The sequence below is a fragment of the Xyrauchen texanus genome, chromosome 29 (assembly GCF_025860055.1).
Source record: "Xyrauchen texanus isolate HMW12.3.18 chromosome 29, RBS_HiC_50CHRs, whole genome shotgun sequence".
In the NCBI taxonomy this organism is placed as follows: domain Eukaryota; kingdom Metazoa; phylum Chordata; class Actinopteri; order Cypriniformes; family Catostomidae; genus Xyrauchen; species Xyrauchen texanus.
The window spans coordinates 20,481,665-20,496,798 of NC_068304.1; the positions used below are offsets into that span (position 1 = coordinate 20,481,665).

The window sequence follows — 15,134 nt, forward strand, 5'->3', positions numbered from 1 at the left end:
TTTCTTACTTGTTGAAATTCCAATTTCACATATCAGAAATACAATTCGTACTAGTAAAAACCTTTATTTTTGATATCAAGAATTCAATTGTCACTAGTTGAAATGTCTATTCTTGATATCAACAATTGAACTGCTACTAGTAACAATGTTCATTTTTGATCTCAATAATTCCATTTTCACTAGTGACAATGTTCATTTCTGATATCATGAATGTGATTGTTACTAGTAAGAAAGCCATTTTAGATATCTGAAATTATATTGATATCAGAAATACATTTTCAGATATCAAAAATTAAAATTTTTACTAGTAGCAATTCAATTGTTGATATCTAGAATATAAATTTTTACTAGTAACCACGTAATTCTTGATATCAAGAATTCACATTTTTACTAGTAACAATGTAATTATTGATATCAAAAATGATATAAATACAAAGCTGATATGTGTATTCGAATTATAACTAGTAAGAAATCAATTCTTGATATCAACAATTGATTTTGAATGGCAGCCTATGGTGACATTTCACTAGTGAAAATACAATTACAGATATCAAGAATTATAGTTTTTACTAGTTGAAATACAATTCTTGATATCTAGAATAAGCATTTAACTAGTAAAAATGTAATTGTTGATATCAAGAATTAGCTACTTGTGGAAATTTAATTTCTGATATCAAAAATTTCCATTGTTACTAGTAGATATCGAATTCCTGATATCAATAACTATCATTTTAACTAGTGAAAATTGAATTGTTGATATCAAGAATTCATATCCTGGAAATGAATAAAAGTTAAATCGGCTTGCCATAGATATATTCAATTTCTGTGATATAAAATGACTCATACCATTATATAGAATTTTTATCATTTCACCCATGACTAGTTTAAGTTATAAACATGATGAAAACACTCACATAAAGACATAGAAAGATCTCATAGAATGCCCTGGGAATGTTTGCTATGGAAGCCTTTTTTATGGTCCCTCTGTATAAAATGCATGTTGTTATTGGCTTTTTAATCAGTTGTGGCAAGAAGAAATTTCTTGTCTCAAAGGCAGGTTCTTCCGTAAACAACATTTAAACAACTCTGAGATAATTTACTACAAAATCCTCTAGCCCTGACATTTCCAAAGGATGTGACTAAAACCCTCAGATAGTTGAGCCAAACTCAACATGTGCTGTGAATAAACCAACGAGAAGCAAGGCCGAGTGCCACAACACAAACAAGTTTGTTACTGGTTGTGGTATTGCATTCAGTTGAGAGGTAACAACACAAATAAAAGTGGTACAAACTATAATTTTGTTTTATTGCTATTCCATTTATTGCTGTTGTAACAGTTGTGCAGTTGCAGACTGATACTTCTAGAGTACTGTATATTAATTGCCTTTTATCATATTCAAAAAATATTTCTATTCACAACCTTTTGGTTTCACCTTTCATAGAAACCAATCAAGAATGGCAGTATGGTGACTGCATATGATAATAATTATATAGGGTGGGGTGTCATACAGTAATACAAACAAGCCTTGTCATGCTTGTATGCAAACAACTAACAAAACAAGTTTATGTCTATTAACTTGATTATCTTGTGTGATTCTCAAAGCTATTGTGTGTTGCAACCAATCATTTCATAATCACTGATATGTCAATGACGTGTTGAAAAGGGCTCTTTTTATTCTTTGAGTATGGCTTTAGAAAGTCATACCCAAGCTGTGGCTATAAAAATGGTAAGGAAGAAATCAGAAATATTCATGCAGGCATCAGCCAAAACACTTAATTACTTTGCCATGTACCTTAGGAATGCTGTTAATTGGCATTAACAAAGTCTATGACCAAATTCCAAATGTGACAAGGGAGTATAATGAAGTTCCTGCCTTCGAGGCTCACATTAATACTTGAACGATGAGATTTTCCACGTCACAGTTAAAACTGTCAATTAAGCAGGAATCAAACAACAGATGTTCTGTGTTGGCACAGCCAGACTATAATGAGCAAATAGCTACTGATCTCTTTTATCTCCTGTTTCTCTCTTTGCCTGCTTAAATAATATAGTTTCAGAACTCTTACTAGTGCCACCGTAAAATTGATTTGGTCAGCCAGTTCTGTTAATGTGTAATTTGATGGGGTAAGCTCAAGGTACATAACAGGCTCTGTGGCCAGGCAGGCCCTGCTTCTTCTTTCAAATGAAGTTTGTGAAATCATAAAAAGTGTCTGTGGACGATGTCAGGCTTGGCATTTGGTTCCAACGTGGGTTTTCGGAGCGCTAGATTTACTAGCAGTCGGGAAACATAAAAAGAACAGTGTTCACCCCTTCATGTCCCCAAAGCTCGGCCACTGTGCCATGGTGGCACATATTAAAAACACAGTTTTATTAAAACATTCAGCACTTTGATACTCTCATTTCACCCATTTGGGAATGTTTACAAGAATTTTTACTTCAACAAACTCCCTCACCATGTGAGAAGAAGGTAATTTTTGGATGTAACATGTTATGAATGCTTTGTTGTACTAAGTCAATAATCTGTTTTTGGTGGAGGGTATGCTAAGTGTGTTTAGGGCCTACATGTGAATGTTTTTGCCCAAGTGTGAGGACTGGGTTATGCCAAGGTGTGAAAATCTGCTCAATGCAAGTTTATTTTGGCCTGCAATTTTTCTTCTGTATGTATTGGCATCTTTTCTCACACAGTATTTTTCTTACGGTAATGGATCCTGAATACTACTGCATGAGATCCCGAGTAAAATTTTTGAATGTATAAATCTTTACATTAACATACTCACAGTAATTGAACCTAGTCTTGTGTTTTAATACACTCATATTTATACGTTTCTTTGTTATTGTTTCATTAGGTATGGCTGCAATGCATTTGGCTAGGCTGAGAGATCGTGTAGTTGAAAATGTTGGGATTCCTCCTCTCATTTGAAGCCTAGAGGAGTGTGTGTGTGTGTGTGGGGGGGGGGGGGGAGGGGTTCTTGGGAGGTTTATGGAGACATAGTTTTAGGTTACAAACTGGTAATAACAAGGGTATTGTGCTATAAATGTGGTTAATGAGGACATTTGTAGTGTCCCCATAATTCAAATTGCAAATTGTGAGGGTTAGGTTTAGGCGTAGGGTTAGGGGATAGAATCTATAGTTCGTACAGTATAAAAATCATTATGTCTATGGAGAGTCATAAGGATAGCTGCATCGTGTGTGTTTGTGCATGTGTGTGTGTGCATGTGTGTGTGTGTGTGTGTGTGTGTGTGTGTGTGTGTGTGTGTGTGTGTATGTGAGACTCTGTTTAAATCATTCTGGCAGAGACAGTGCAATAAGAGGTTTTGACATGGTTATCTGGCTCTCAAAGACAGACTGTCTCCATGACCCACTGAACAAATGCTGATAAAAAGCTGGAAAATATTATTCTTCACACAAGTGTGTCTCTGGTTTGGGCTCTGGTAACCCAGTCATATGAGGCTCAGCCTCGCCGTCTCTGCTGGTCAGGAAGGAAGAGAGATAGGAAAAAAACACGCAACACTCAGATAACCAAACTATTGATCAGCCTTCTGCAACACCAGGCTCTAAAAAAACTACTTGATAGAAAACTGTCATTAGTCATTAGTGCTTGCACTGAAAAAAACAGCATGTGTATCCTACTTCATTTGCTTCTCATGTAATACTTGTAGAGCACATATTAATTAGTTGGGGCAGTATGGATCTTGGGATTTTTTGATGTGAGCATGAGACACAGGGGCATTTCTAACCTATTAGTCAGTGGCTCTATTTGGAATCGAGGACTATCTTACTACCTTCTGAATACTGCACAGTATACACTAGGTGCATCCCAAACCATACACTTCTGCTCTATACACCATTTTGTAGTTTGAGTGTGAATAGTGTTTACACTGAAAATGCAACAAAAGTGTAACAGAAGTGTATGTAACTTGATGATGCACTTCTTTAATCATCAAAACGGAGTGTGGATTGTTAGACACTTCATGCACTCTGTGTTCATGGCTTGCATTACATAGAAAAAGGGGTGGGGTTACCTAGCTGTGTTGCTGGTTTGACAAAACAATTGTAAATAATGGAGAATGTGGCAACTAACGAAACTACAGTGAAGACAGCAGCTTACAAATGTAAGTTGAATACTTTACCATCACCCTACGCTGTGTAAAATTGACATTATTTGAAATGATTGATGGATAATGCTCTAAAGCTAGAGGCAACACAATATCACATGCGCTTGAAAGGTCAATTTCGTCAGCTATTAGATACCGTGTAGTAAAAACCTGTGAAGAGTTTCATTTGGGATGATACTACACTATTAAAATTCATTCACTACATGGCTCAGTTCATAGTGTAGAGTCTATTGTAAGTGCATAGTGAAACAGTAAGCATTTTTCCATAATAATCGCTTCAAACAGTAGTATTGTTCTGACATGAGCTTACTATCACATAACCTCAATATGCTGCATGTTTAGTTTAACAATGCCGTCTAGTTATCATCATGGTCATAAAATCAGTTATTTAGAATTTTTTTATCCAATATTCCATTAAAATGTCTTACGATTTGGCAGTCTAATCAAATAATTAATAAAAAACAGACGCTGAAAAGCACAACTGATATTACTTCATTCATCACACTTGAAATGGAAGGTCAAGTCAAGCGCTTTGCATTGTAAAATACAGTATTGCATGCAGTGTGCTCTTTTATATATTCTATGCATAGAGTAAATACTACATAATGAAGGAATAGTAAGAGTATTAAGGAGATATGTCATTCTGAACAGTTTCAGCGTGTCCTCAAAGATCCATTCCTGCATTTCAGGGGTTTTGACTGCTTCTTGATAGAAAGCATGAGAGGAAAGGTGCTGCATTTGGAATGCTTGGAGGCAAGTTTGAGAGAGTAATGTATTACAAACCTAAATTATTGCCAGATTTATGACTAAATACACTATTCCAAATTCAAAATCACATTTGAAATCCTATCATCTTAAACCTCTGCTCTCATAAATTTGACCAACATTTATTAGTCAGTATGTCATAAAACAACATAAAAAATACATATCTAAACTTTTCATATAAACTGGCTACGTTTTAAAACTGACCTGAATTAAGGGCTTGGGGGCTAACTACTCATGGTTCTCTTGAGGAGGGGTTAACTGTCTAGTGAATTTGAGGAGCTTACGGCATATCTGAGAAGTCACTCAAATCAACCAACGGCAAGTTGTGTGCCTATTGGGAATAGTCCAGCCATTCCCTTACTCCCTTGCGTTTCCCAGCTTCCTTCAGTGGCAGAATGGACCTATAATGGGCCAGATCAGCAGGAATGTGATCATGGAGCCTGGCCACTGACAACCCGCCCCTAGGGGCATGAATGGTACTTACTGGTACCAAGAGAGGATGACACGTGCAGTCTTTGGCCCCATCTGCCTGGACTACCCATCTCCAATACAAGCTAGTGAATCAGATTGCCTCCAATTAAAGATTTAACTATCTCCCTTTCTTTTCCTTTTCTCTCCATCCGTTATATTTTTCCTCAACATGCTTTCTATCTTATAACACAGACATGTCTTGTGGTATTTACAAAGAATAGAATGATTGTTCAGTATTGAATTTACCAGGAGGGGAGGGAGGTTCCATTTTATTATTATAATTTTTTTTGTGAAATTATCTTATGTAGCATTGAGTAAATAGGTTAACTGCAGAATCCCCTCCACTCCTATGCCCTCCACCCCCACTGTGTCCACAGTTCTAAGTGTGTAAGCCTGTTTCTCATTAGTATCTGTCCATACCAAACTCCCTTGCAATTTCCTTATGGAGAATTAATGCCTCCTGCTCTTTGAATATATGGCTGCTGTCACAGGCTGGTGCATTTTATTGTTTTGTTGCCTGTACTCTCTCCACTTATTTTCTTCATACAAAAGCCTTACATGCACTCCAACATACTGTCTCTTACTCTTTCTTTTGATTTAATAATTTGCATCATCCTATTCTTTTTGTTGTTGTTAAGAAAACCCCAGTCTTCTTTTTTACAGTATATTATGCAGACTTTGGAAATTTTGAGGAGTCAGAAATATCTTAATTACGAGTTCCAAGCACATGAATAACCAAGCGATGTCGTATTTACCAGTCGGAAACTCTGAATTCTAGATGATAACCACATTGCGACGTTGGACTGTGCTATCATGAATAATGATAAAAAATGATTTGGCTAAATTATTTAACAAATGTGTGATTTCAATAACATTAATTTGTTATATCTAACAGATATTAAAGTCTACTAAACAAAATGTAAAGCTTATGACTGATGACCCTTCATGGTTTGTTCTATTCAAAATAATTGATAATTTGTTAAATACCATGCATCAATAAATCTTCTAGGTTGTGTAAAAGTACTGCAGATGTATTTGCATATCCTTATCCACTGGTACAACTGAAAAAATAGCTTTTGTCATCGTTGATTGTGTATTTGTTTTAGTTTGGCTTCTTTCCTAATTTGTTTCTGACTTGAATGCAAGACATGTCGTAATAACGAATGGCCATGAATTTGCCCAACTCAAACATAGAAGTGACCCAGGTGCACTTGAAGGCAGCAGTTCATGTGTTTAAGCAGATTCATGTAGAATTTCACTTTTAAAAACAAGACTTTAAAAATATGAAGTGTAATAATGTTGCCTTTTTTCAAATAGACATTACATAAAACATTTAACAGTGCAGACCTACTAATTTAGGTCATTTTATATGATATAGCAGATAACACTTAAAAAGTATGATTTTAAAAGTACTCACAATTATAAGAGATTTGACATATTACAAGAAGGCATTTGAACTCTATTTCATTGCTGCAGACAAAACCAAAGGTTCAGAGCAGCTTTTCAGTCACTGTCTATTCCAATTTGAGACATTTGCACACCTCTTATCTTCAATCTGATTTGAAAAAAGTCCCATAACTGATCAAAGAAAATGCATATTTAAGCTGTGCCATAATACTAAGTCAGGACATTTATATCTCAATTGCTTCTCTCCAGATCCCATTTGTATACCTGATTCCTGGAGCTTTTTTCTGCACGTATCTCTCAGTTGTGTTTATCCTCTCCTTCTAAAGTGTCAGAACTGTACCAGGCAAGACAACTGAATTATTTCCCCAGGGTCTCCAGGTGTGCGGACACTCTGCCCTGACGGTCACAGAGAGAAGAGCAGAGCAGGGGGACAGTGTGTGTGAACAGCTGGGCCTTGTTTCAGCCCTCTGACTGAATTACCTCATCCTCTTTGAAGAGCTCTTTACTTACACACTTTCACACATGCAGCGAACATAAGGGTCAATAGAGAGGACTGGATCTTTAGGACAAGGCCTACAACCCTAAACAGAGGTTAGAGGATGAGTTGCTCAGAGAAACCCCAAGGAAGTAATAAAGAGGTGAATAATATAATGTTTGAGATATTAGCTTAATTACTAATATAAAAAGAATGCAACAATGTGTCAATGACATAACAGCTAAATGAAAAACACTAATGTCTTTCTGCCGCCAAAAACATCATCTTAATGCTATTCTTTGTATGCTTTATGGATAGCTCTCACAAACGCTCTCTTTTCATTTTTCAGAAAGACATTGAAATTGAGGAACACAATGATCAGTGCCAAAGCCATCTGAAAGCCAAATCTTCAAGGCTTACATGGTGTTGGACAGAAAGCAAAACTTGTTTTTATCATTGCTTCCCAGTGCTTCAGAAAACAGCCTAGGGTAAAACATTGGATTGCAACCACATAATTGAATAACAATAACCAATGAATGATGTCACTAATAATTTATCACAGAGCTTGCGCCTCCTATAGGCACAAAACTGTACAATATGGTCATAATGAAAAAAAGAACAATATTGTCAGACAAAAAAACTTCTCAAATAAACAGGATTGCCTATAACTCCAGGGCCATGTTTTAGATTTTCTAGCTAAAATACCACTTGTTGGAGGAAAGGCGGGAGAAATGGCTACTATTATCGCTATTACAGTAAGTGGGGCTTTCACAAACTTTTCAGGAAAGTGTGAGAATGATTGAACATGGAGTGCTCTGCTGCAATAACAGTTTTCCTTACCCTGTCTGACATGTGATTAAGTTACAAAAGAGAATGTATTTACAACAGGTGCTTCTAATACAGAGCAGGCATGAGGGGCTCCATGCTCTCTCTCGCTCTCTCTCTCTAACCTCCATGAACTTGCCGGAGAAATCCGATTACAGCTTATACACAGGCAAACACCACTCTTACTCACAGAGCAAGGGGCAGAGGGAGAGGACAGGTGTTTGTCAATGTGTGATTCGCACTGTGCATATGGGTTGTTTAATTATTTCTTAATTTGTTTATAGATAAAAGTCGTATTTACTCCCTGTGTTAATTTAACTTTTACTTTAAAGGAATAGTTCACCCAAAAATTTTATATTTTCTCTTCTGTTATTCGCCCTCATGCCATCTCAGATGTGTATGATGCTCTTTCTTCAACAAAACACAAATTAAGATTTTTAGAAGAATATCTCAGCTGGTTTGGTCCATTCAATGCAAGTGAATTGTGTCCAGAAAAAAAGCATATAAAGGCAGCATAAAAGTAATCCATACGACTCCAGTGGATAAATCTTTGTCTCCAGAAGCGATATGATAAGTGTGAGTGAGAACCAGATCAATATTTAGGCAATTTTTTTACTCTAAATCTCCACTTTCACATCCTTATTTTGGTTTTGGCGATTGCATTCTTAGTGAATATAGCAACCTACTGCACAGGGAGGAGAATTTATAGTAAAAAAAGTACTTTATTGATCTGTTCCTCACCAACACCTATCATATCACTTCAGAAGACATGGATTTATCACTGATGTCATATGGATTACTTTTATGCTGCCTTTATGTGCTTTTTGGACCTTCAAAATTCAGGTCACAATTCACTTGCATTGTGAGGACTTACAATAAAGAGACATTTTTTGGGTGAACAATCCCTTTAATGTTTGATAAGTAAAGTACAACTGGGCTTAATGCTGCCTTCATGTGCTATCGGAATTATCCTGCTTCCCACTTCTGAAGTGGTAATTATGAGTATGTCGTGTTCACATGCTTTGTTTTCAGAAAGAGTGGGAAAGACGGAAGACGCCAGGTTCATTCATACATATTTCTTGAGGAACCTTTATTTTGACATCATAATACATATCACTGTGTAAAAATGTACAACATGCATAGAATGTTGTTATACATGCTGATATACATAAATTAATTTGACGTAAATGGCAAGCGCTAACAATCAGCTGTATTTAGAAAAATTAACAAAACCTGTCATTCACTTCAGAAACTGTACTCTCCTCCGCCATGTTGAAAGTTACGACTTCTGCCATCTCGAAAACTCAGGTATCAAAATGATCTCAGAGTTTCACAGTTGTAATTAAAACTTGAGTGGTCATTCATGTGTGGACACGAACTTGTATTAATGATCATTCTGATAGCACATGAAGGCAGCATAAGGCCCCCCAGTGTAAAAGGCACTTGGAACAATATGCAATGGAACAATTTCCCGATTCATGAGATCATCGCATGCAAAATGTCTAAAGGTTGATTTTAAGGCGTAAATGTTGGGGAACCAATCGGCAGTGTTTACTTCTGACCTTTTGCTACTTTAAGCAAGTTAATACATTGAGAGACCCTTCTCTGGTATATTACAGAGAAAGCCTATAACTCTTTATATGCACACCCGCACAAAATGACACGAAAAAGCGTGATCAAAAACGTATAAACTTTAAAAGTAGTATCATATTCTACTTGATGTTAGCCAATAGTTGTTTTAGGGTTGAAGTAGCCATCAAGTTGTTTGTAACTACCGTATTATCGTTATATCGTCGCTCGTAAGCAGGTTATGTGTTATGAACCACAAAGTCAAAACGTGATGCAAGCCTCACAAAAAATGCAGATCATTAAATAATCAATATGGAATTCAATGAACACAACAATAACGCCCACAGCTAAATTGCTCACTGTGTTTACGTGCATGTATTAGGCTACATATTACTTACGAATTAAGCAAATTCAAGGGTTTTTGGTGGGATGCATCTCACAGTCTGTTCATGGTCCATAGCTGGGATTCGCACCCGAAAGAGAGGCCCTCGCGCCTCATGAGGTCATTCTATGGAATTCGCGCGCTTCTAGCTCACTAAAAATTCCTCATGTGCAGGTAACACGCAGCATGTGTCAGTGTCACAATAACAAAACCATTTCAGAATCTGAATATGATTTATTGGCCAGATAAATCATTGACTCGGCAGTTGTTTACTTTAGACAGACGTCAAATAAGGAAATAAGAAGTGGATAGCAGGTCTCAAGTAGGCCTAGGTCTACTTATAAATAAAAATGAAAATAATTAATAAGAGAAATCAATATCGGTTTTTGAGTCGTATACGCACAAGACTTTGAATGGTTCGTCAATATTATGCGGTGCATAGACAGGACCGTATGCTAAGTTCTTATGCATTTATCTTATACTACGTATATTTTGTGTTTTATATTTTGTACACATCAGAAGAGCTTGAAAGTTTAGCTTTAAAGTTCTCTTAAATCAGAGTCAACTCAAATTACATTGACATCATATTTGAAATGTTTTGGATGTTTACATTTGTTTAATGCTTAGTTTTTTGTCTCTGCTGAGAATAAACAAACATCCTAGTTATGATATATGAAGAAAAAAGAAATAGATGGATGTTACGCCTTTAAGAGTTAAGAAACTTGAAACCTTGTTTGCGCAACAATCAGTGCAGCTCAGAGCCGCCAAAGTGTCTAGACTAGCACATGATGGTAGTCAGCCAATGGCTCCATCACTCTCCTCGGGGGCCCTGTGTGTGTGTGTGTGTGTGTGTGTCTGTGTGTGTGTGTGTGTGCGCGCGCGCGTGTGTGTGTGTGTGTGTGTGTGTGTGACAGGGGGAGAAAAAAAAAAGGAAAAGGGGACTGAAACGGAGAAAGAGAGAGAGATCTGGGTTGCAGTTTGACCAGATCTGAACACGGAACCAGGAGCCTACTATAAGTCCACGGATAGTTCATTTTCTGGCCCCGGCGCACAAGGATATTTTTGGATTGCAAAAAGAGTGCGCTGGAACGGTGGAAAACAACCGGAATTGTGAATGCTGTGAGGAATTGTCTATGGATTTAATTCGCCGAGGAGCAACTTCATTCATGGCACCAGACCCGTTGTGAAGAGTGGATTTGAACGTGTTGCAAAGTCCGAAAACATCTGAGAGCGCCCAAGTTTTTCGCTAGCTACTGTAGCTTTTCGGTTGGGTTGCTTCTTTAGATCTCCTGCCTTTGAATAATTACTCGCTCCCCTTAAAACTTGTAGTGCATAAAATATAACACTATCGGATTGTAGGTCCACGTTACTGCAAACATTGTTCACGTACTTGACAACATTCTTCTAAAATGAATGCATTTTGATTTCTGTGTAGTCTTGCATTTGTTTAATGTTTTGTATTTTAATGCAATATGACATTGTGCCTTCAAAACTAATGTTGTGGTTTTGCCACCAATATACGGTGCTCGGCTGTGCACGCGCTGCACAGCGTTCGGCGAACATTAATGTTTCGCGACCTCAGAAACAGTTTTAAATCGCAAAGATCTGAACGTAAATAAGAACGCATCTTGAGTGTCTAGTTGTCGTATGTTCAGGACGAAACGCTCAGGTCTTGTGCGGCGACTCTGGAGAAGCCGTTTGATTCCAGATGAAGAGGGGGGCGATGGATATGGCAAAAGCGGTGAGGGGTCTCGGGACGATCTGCTTGGCACCAACCCAGAGAAAATTCCCAAGACGGAGTTCGGACCGATGACGCCTAGCGGGTCGGCTTGCGCGGACTATAGGGAAGTGTGTACGAGGAATCCCACTGAGAGCAACGGTGGCTCACCAAGGGGCGTTTTGGACCAAGATGGGGGTACGGTGTGTGTTCTGGAGCAGGGAAGCCTTCGGTCTGTGCAGGACAGCGACTGTAGAACAGTCACTTGCTGTTTATTTAAAGATCGGGACGATCATCCTGGATCTAGAAGCCCGGAGGCGGCTCAAGATAAAGAGCCAGGCTCGTGTCAGTTTGTGCTGAGAAACACTGGTTCTTCTCGGGACCCCGGTCCTCTGGAGAGTCAGGGGACGAAATCTCGTTCCATCATGGAGCAGGAGCTCAAGTCCGCCACCTACTCGCTATTGAAAAGGTTAAAAGAGAAAACGTTGGATACTTTGTTGGAAGCCGTGGAGTCCAAAGGAGGGATGCCGAGCGACTGTGTGATGGTATCGCGGACCGACTTGCGACTGGGCGGCCACATGGCTCCTCCTCAGCTGCTCATCTGCAAGCTTTACCGGTGGTCCGACCTGCAGCACACGGCCCAGCTTAAAGCGCTCTGTGAGTGCAAGAGCTTCGGAGCTCAGGACGGTCCGGTAGTGTGCTGCAATCCATATCATTACAGCCGACTCTGTGGGCCAGGTAGGCGCTCCCTTTCCTGAGCTTCTTGAGGTGAAGATGCTCATGCTATTGTCTGACTTTTATTGCGTAGCCTACTTAAACAGTCTAAATTGGCTAGGCAAGTTGTAACTGAGATTAACACATTATTGGATTTTTGGTGTGTCGTTTTATGTATAGTTGCTTTACTTGCCCTGATATAATATCAGTCAGCTTGCCCCTGGGTGCATTGGAGTGGTATTATTCAGTTGTACAGTGCTATTCACCAATTGCAGCCATTGATAAAATGTAGCAACAGTAATTGCTGAAAATTCTGCTGTTGCAGAAGCAAATGGAAATTTAGACTTGCTTTTAAAGGTGGAAAATATAACAGATACTCTTAGTAGGATGTAAAAATATGTTTACTTGTCTGAAATATTTGATATTGAATAACAATGTACACACACATTTTGCACCTTGTCCCTAATGGACCTGCACTGTAGCCTACTGAAATTCTGACCTTAATATTTACTGCTGCTTCATTTAATTCAACCAAGGAAGCTATGAACAGATTGAATACAAAAATACTAATGTCAATATGTCAGAAAATGCATGGTATTTTACACACGTATTCTCTTACAAATAGGTGTATTTATTAGACGTTGCTGAACTGAACTGATAGACAACAATTTGGACTGTGTTTGTGACCCTGCATTAGATTATGCTGCATATTTTATAAATGATCTGTCGGCCAATGGCTTGTGACTATAAATTACTGCCTCAAATTATTGAGCAAGAGGGACAGATAACCCATAATTGGCAAGGCGAGTTATTATATTTAGTTCTTTTAGACTAGAGAATTATCCTAGACTATAACTTCATGAAAACACATGCATAACATATCTTTAAATTTTACACTATTCTATTCTAATACGTCTTAAAAATTATTATTACATTTTGAAATAGTATTATTTAAAATAGCAATAACATCTTTTAGTCAACCAGTGGTTTCTTGCCCAATCCAGTTTAATCGAAGGTCACGTTTGTTGTGTGTGTGTGTGTGTGTGTGTGTGTGTGTGTGTGTGTGTGTCACAAGACAATTCTATACTCTGACCTCATACTGACCAATACTTTTAAGTTTCTAATATATATATATATATATAGAGAGAGAGAGAGAGAGAGAGAGAGAGAGAGAGAGAGAGAGAGAGAGAGAGAGAGGCGTGGATTCCAGGGAGGATGGGGGAAGAACCCCCCAATAATCAAAATAAGCTAGTACAACCCCCTCCAATATTTGTACAATGATCAATGGAAACATTTAAATTCTTCACACTGTAAATAGCATTGTGAGATGCTGTTCTTCTTACCACAATTATGTCGAACCATTCTGGCCATTCTCTGTTGACCTCTCTCATCAACAAGGCATTTCCATCCACAAAACTGCTGCTCACTGGATGTTTTTTTTTAATTTTTGGCAGCATTCTGAGTAAAATCCAGAGACTGTTGTGCGTGAAAATCACAGGAGATCAGCACTTACAGAAATACTCAAACCAGCCCATCTGGCACCAACAATCTTCTATGCAATTATCTAATCAGTCAATTGTGTGACAGCAGTGCATAAAATCATTCAGATACGGGTCAGGAGCTTTGGCATGATTATTGGTGCCAGACAGACTGGTTTGAGTATTTCTGTAAGTGCTGATCTCCTGGGATTTTCACACACAACAGTCTCTAGAATTTACTCAGAATGGTGCCAAAAACAAAAAACATCCAGTGAGTGGCAGACAATGTCTATGGTAACTCAGATAACCACTCAGTACGTTTGTGGTGAGAAGATTAGCATCTCAGAATGCTATTCTGAGATGCGGGTTGGCGCTGTTTTGGCGGCACAAGGGGAACCTACATAATATTAGGCAGGTGGTTTTAATGTTGTGGCTGATTGGTGTATGTGTGTGTGTGTATATATATATATATATATATATATATATATATATATATATATAATTAATATTTATATAATATATATATTTTAAGTGTTTTTTCAGTTGTGGCATACAGTATGTTCTTTCAAACAGAACTGAAATTAGTCACATAAGCAGATTATTTTAGTACACTACTCTTCACACGCTGTTTTGCAAAGCAGATTGATGGGCTAGCATTCATTTTAAGATTTCTTGCATTCATGTGACACATTGACAGTCCTGTTAGAACTACAGTTGGCAACCTGAGACATTTGGCAACCTCTAAATATGTTTTTTTTTTTTCTGTAATAAATCTTCACATATATTACTGATATGTTTCATAAAATTTTGAGACCAGCTAAGAGTTCAAACTCTTTGCTCAATATTTTATTGGAGTTTCTCAATGCAGAGTCGCTTGAGGGAGACAGCAGCCCCCTCTCTCTCCCCTCTGTTCTATCTTATTGGGGCTGGAGTGCAGAGACGCACATAGCTCACAGGCGCTCATGCGTGTCTCCATGAAGATGGTATTTCTTTCATGCGAATGAACAACAGAGCCCCCTCAAACTTCAAACTCCATCAATGGTTTTGACATCTTTTTTTCAAGGTTAATTTTCACAGATGACATTAAAGAGAGAAATCCTATTGTTGGGTTCTTGCCCTGTGCTTATGAGAGCATTTAATCACGCAAAACAGTGTTTGAGCAAACATCTCAATGTATTTAGCGAGGCCACGTACTGTTGTGCTAAAAAGGCTCA

General features: G+C 37.9%; 1 protein-coding gene across 1 annotated transcript in view; it reads left to right on the forward strand.

Moving 5' to 3' along the window:
* Window positions 1–10,842: 10,842 nt before the first annotated feature.
* The window catches only part of LOC127623236 (mothers against decapentaplegic homolog 6-like), a 38,769-nt gene continuing 34,477 nt past the window's right edge, over window positions 10,843–15,134 (forward strand). Inside the window, exon 1 of the mRNA XM_052097582.1 lies at window positions 10,843–12,466. Coding sequence (XP_051953542.1) covers window positions 11,659–12,466 — 808 coding nt within the window. The 5' untranslated portion in view covers window positions 10,843–11,658. The remainder of the gene's footprint in view (window positions 12,467–15,134) is intronic.